Here is a 4853-nt window from a genome sequence, read left to right as displayed (position 1 = left end):
CTCTCCACTGATGCAAGGCAAGTTGATAAATGTCCCTCTTCCGGCAGAAGTGTTCAAAGTGTAGTACAACGGTGCTAAACAACTGCAGTTCATTCGGTCGATTCCTGCCCCAGCTATCAAAAGCACTTTGATCGGGATGAAGAAGAACAGGCATGTGAAGACCAACCTGCAGGTGTGTGAGGTGGATAGGTTGCCAGTCGAGGAGTGGATAGCCTTCCTACAAGAAAAGGCTACAATCAAGGATGGCAAAAGCTGAGCTACAGTCATTGCTTATTCACATAAACGTCATTCCACATGGTCTCCAGAAAGATAGATAGAGAAGGAAACTTCCCTTCGAATCTGATCAGCCTCTCAATTCTGATGCCCAGCAACTCCCCGTAATACTACTTGGTGTGGTCCCATCCATGCACATAAACCTCCAGTTTGCGTACCTGTAGCTGCTCCACCTGAGGGTTGAACCCTAAGGATGCTGTTCCTATGCAATCATGGTCTTTAAAAGTGACCTGCACTCTGTAAATACCATTAGGCAGTGGCTTCAACTGCTACTGGATGGATTCAAGATTGATGTTGGCAGTTGGTATGCCAAGTTCTCTGCCTAGCTGCTTACCCTTCACAACTTGACCTTCAACACTCACTGGGTCGATCTTCACCCACCCCTTGCCCCAAAAGGCTTTTTCTTGGTTGTTGGGAATGTTGTCTAGCTCAATCTCACTATTCCATTCTTCTAGAACACTAACAGCTCCTTCTCCAGCTCAGCCATGGTGAGCATAGGCCTACCTTCAGCATACCCCGGCAGGAAAGGGAACAGCTTCTTTAATCGGCTGTACTGTTCAGCCTTGATGAACTCAGATGATGCTTCTAGATCACATGCTAGAGAATGTTTTTAAACTGGTCAGATAGATGACGATAGGAGATGCAATGGATTCGAGGTTTGATGGCGTACAAGTATTGTTCGATCAGATTGTCAAGCTAATCGAAGGTGAGATGTGAGATGTCAAGGAATTAGAGACGAGTACGGACAGGTCGAAAAGTGACACCCTTTATGTAGGTGATCCAACTGAGCAGAGAGTTGACCATGCTCAGCTAATCAAGGATGAAGTCGAGGGGCAAGACCAATTTCTTCATGTTGAATAAATAGGATAGATCATTTTTATACTATCATGTTACTATCATATGATGCCTTTACTATCATGCCTTTATAGTTTTGATCAGGCTAAGATCTAATAATGGTCCATTCTTGAGATTGCTGCATCAATATTATTTGATATGTCGCAACCGCAAGGCAAGTAAGCCAAAAAGATCCCTAAGAAGCTGCGCTCCAAGGATGCTTTCAAGCAGGAGCTTACTTAAAAGCAGAAGAAAGACATCAAGGAAGCCTTCGATTTGTTTGATGCAGATGGCAGTGGAGTCATTGATGTCAAAGAACTGAAGGTAGCTCTCAGAGCCTTAGGGTTTGAACCCAAGAAAGACGAGATCAAGAGGCTAATAGGCTAACTGAACAGTGATTCCAAGAGCAAATAGAATTCAAACAACATTGACTACACTGAGTTCCTGCAGGTGATGACAGCCAAGATGAACGAAAAGGAGTCGAATGACTAGATCGAAAAGGCCTTCAAACTATTTGCTGAAGAAAGCTAGTACATAACTCTGGAGCACCTGCAGAAGGTGGCTGCTGAGCTGGGTGAGTCGATGAGTGATGACGAGCTTATCCTAATGATTCGAGAGGCGAACGGGTACGACGGGATGCGTGTGAACCGATAGCAATTTGAAAATGTGCTTACAAAGGCAACAAACTGACAATGATGCCCAAGAATAAATGAACAAAGCCTGTGTTGAAACACATGAAAGGCCAGTCTATTTATATCAATTGACTTTGTGACTATCAGTCAGCTCGATGTATATAACCCCAGATATTACTATTATGCCCACTACTTGCATCATGTTCATGTCATGCTGGTATATCAGAATTGACACCAGCACCGTCAGTATCTTTCGACTTGACGTTATTATCGGCAGGATGTAGGGATCGTAGCGTTGCACAATCTCAAATAGGAAGAACTGCCCCAGCACTCCAGCTATACTTATTTGCAAGAGGTCCAGAGCCAACCCCTCCCGCATCATCAAGAACTCGTAGAAGTCAAGTATCTAGCCACTCACCACTGAAATGCACAAGAAGATCAGCAGACTCCACTTGCTAGTCAGATTGAACAGTAGCACTGAAGAGCAGTTGGTCTTGGCCTTCTTGAAATAGTTCTGGTAATTTGGAAGCACTGCATCACTTAACAGAGAAAGTAAGAGCAGCAAGATGCCTATCCAACTGTTCTCCTTATCAGATGACTTAACAGGACTGAAGTAGTTGAACAAGAAAATACCAAAGGTGAACGCCACACCAATCTTCCACTTGCCAGAGTCTTAGCTATAGGGGTTTATAAAGGATACCATGATGACTCCATGACCTTGCTCGATTTAAAAAGAGCCTGAAGGGGGAACGACACGTAGACAAGTGCCTTATTAGAACAAAAAATCGACCATGCATTCAGTATGCCTAGGGGTAACTCTTCATAAATGGTGCATTCAGTTGACGGCCTGTTGTACAGGATACAGCTGGTGACAACATAGGCAATGAGGAATTGTAATAAGCCGATGGCAGTGGCAGCAGTGAATTTGGCAGGGGGAAGATTGTCACCGAGATACTGAGTGGAGAATATTTTTTCCTGCATGAGGCCGTAGAACAGGTAACACGTGTAGACTCCAATGGCCAGGATGATTAGTTCATGCTTGATCCTCATCGCAAGTTAAATTAATGCCATCTTCATATTATTCATTTTTTCTCTTCCTCTTCTTCTTCCTTTTTCTTTGGCATTTACCCTTCTGGCTACAGGTCACCTAGGTCCCCACCTTCATCGTCAGAGTCTTCTTATCCCCCGCCAAAACCTTGCATTGCATTAGGATCCCAGCCTCCCATCCCCTTCCCGGCTTCTTCCACCTCCTAGTCCTAATCGACCCACTTATCCCAGTCACACTGAATGTACGCATTCTTCCCGCTATTTTTGACCAATCGAATCCACCAGTTGGGCTCCTTCTTGACAAGAATGAAACGCATGTGGAAGCCAGTTTTCTCCCACTTGGAATCGGCGACATTGAGCTCTGCGAAGAGTTCGTAGTCAAACTCATAGTTTTTGGAATCAGAGGTGCCTTTGAAGGAGATCTTGTTGTCAGTGAGGTCCACCTTGTCATTGGTGAGGTCCCTGGCCTCAAGAGTGATGTAGACCTTGTCCTTGCGCTGAGCCCACTTGATGATAGGATGCCTGGTGAGGATGGTACATGGTCATTCTAGAAATATCTATTATTATTTGTTGACAATCATTTTTATTATCCATCACAACCCGCCTAAATCAGGGCTGTCTTGTTCTCCTGCTTGGCTCAGCTATAAAAATACTTTAAAACACAAACATATACTTACTTTACTAATGTAATTTTAGCAGGCCAGGAGGTTCCTGCAGGAGGAGAAAACTGCCCTTCTTTAGGCTATCCATTAGTAGTCACTCGACTAGCACTATCTTGCTTAATTTAAGGCCTTGGCCTATTCCTACTTGTAACCACCTTACCAGTGCTGTACCCATCAAACAACTTACCAGAAAATAACTACTCTCCCTTCAGAGTGACCACTCCTTCATTTCACGCAGGACGACATCTTAGCTATAGGCCATCCAGTTAAAAGCCAAACCTCGATTGATAACCGGCTCGCAGAAACCGGACTCAAAGGTGAAGAACTGAACGTCTTCAAAATCAACTGCCAGAAGATCCTGTTAAACCACAGCCGGGAGTTGAGGGACATGCTCTGCATGTACAAGTTGAAGAAGTTACCGCCATACCTACGCAGGTTCGTGTGGGATCAGATGTTGGATGGACAGCATAGAGGACTGTCTGACTACCCGATCAATGACTACATCTCAGGCCTAATAAGAAAGCTACCTGAGGTGAGGTAACTGCCTGGTTCATCCCAGGACATACTAAGCAGACTGGTTTCTTCATACTACAGTAAAAATGATGTAACTTTCAGGGAGAGTGATGCTCGAGTAGGCTATCTAGTGATACTGGTGTATAACTAATCCCTCTCCCTAGCCTATTCTAATACCTGTAACTTCTGCACCTCCTAGACACTGTTTACTTCCCTATCAAACTTACTCTCGATCCTGATCTGCAGACTCCTATTGACAAACTCAAAAGGTTTGGATAACTGTTGGGACCCTGATTTAATCGCTTGGCTTGAGACTTGGTAGAATGGTGAATTGCACTTGATGATCAGAAACTTTATTCGGAGCTATGGGCTGGCCATGCTTGACAGGGAAATCAGCTTGTTCATCTGTGATCAGCTGATCCTAAGATTGCGAAAATTTGAACTAGAACCCTACTGCTTCCTAGTAATTGCTCTGATGCTAATTTCTGATCAAGTGCTACCGTATTATCGACACAAGTCTCTTGCCACAACGGCAGCCATTGTCTAATTAACAAAGCGCATATAAGTCAACGAATACATCATGACCTGTCAAGCAATCTTTGAGAACTGCAGGACCATCTTCCCCCAGTTGAAGGTTGCCTTGCCCAATCAAGCTCCAGGCAGCAAACTAGATTAACTAATCTACGGCTGTGAATAGTAAGTAAAAGAGCTGAATCACGATTTTAATGTTTCAGAGAGTTCAGTCTATTCTGAGTGCAGTGAGGATGACTTTGGAGAGTAGTCTAGTGAAATAGGAGAATAGTTGGGAGGAAGGGAACAGGGAAGGGAAAAAGAAATGGATATAGGAAGGGAAATAGGAAAGGAAATAGGAAAGGAAAAGGAAAAATAAAAA

The 4853-nt window shown here is 44.0% G+C and overlaps 1 protein-coding gene across 1 annotated transcript; it reads right to left on the bottom strand.

Moving 5' to 3' along the window:
• Positions 1-2995: 2995 nt before the first annotated feature.
• On the bottom strand, positions 2996-3308 carry LOC308128155 (uncharacterized protein; the record flags this gene model as incomplete). Its single annotated transcript, XM_080493834.1, has 1 exon — positions 2996-3308. A coding segment is annotated over one exon (313 nt), but the record flags the coding sequence as incomplete, so codon positions are not given.
• Between the last annotated feature and the right edge of the window lie 1545 nt (positions 3309-4853).

Source organism: Lipophrys pholis, assembly GCF_963383615.2.
Source record: "Lipophrys pholis genome assembly, contig: SCAFFOLD_357, whole genome shotgun sequence".
In the NCBI taxonomy this organism is placed as follows: Eukaryota; Metazoa; Chordata; class Actinopteri; order Blenniiformes; family Blenniidae; genus Lipophrys; species Lipophrys pholis.
Note: the sequence above shows the minus strand (reverse complement) of the source record. Positions and strands in the feature narration are given on the sequence as shown.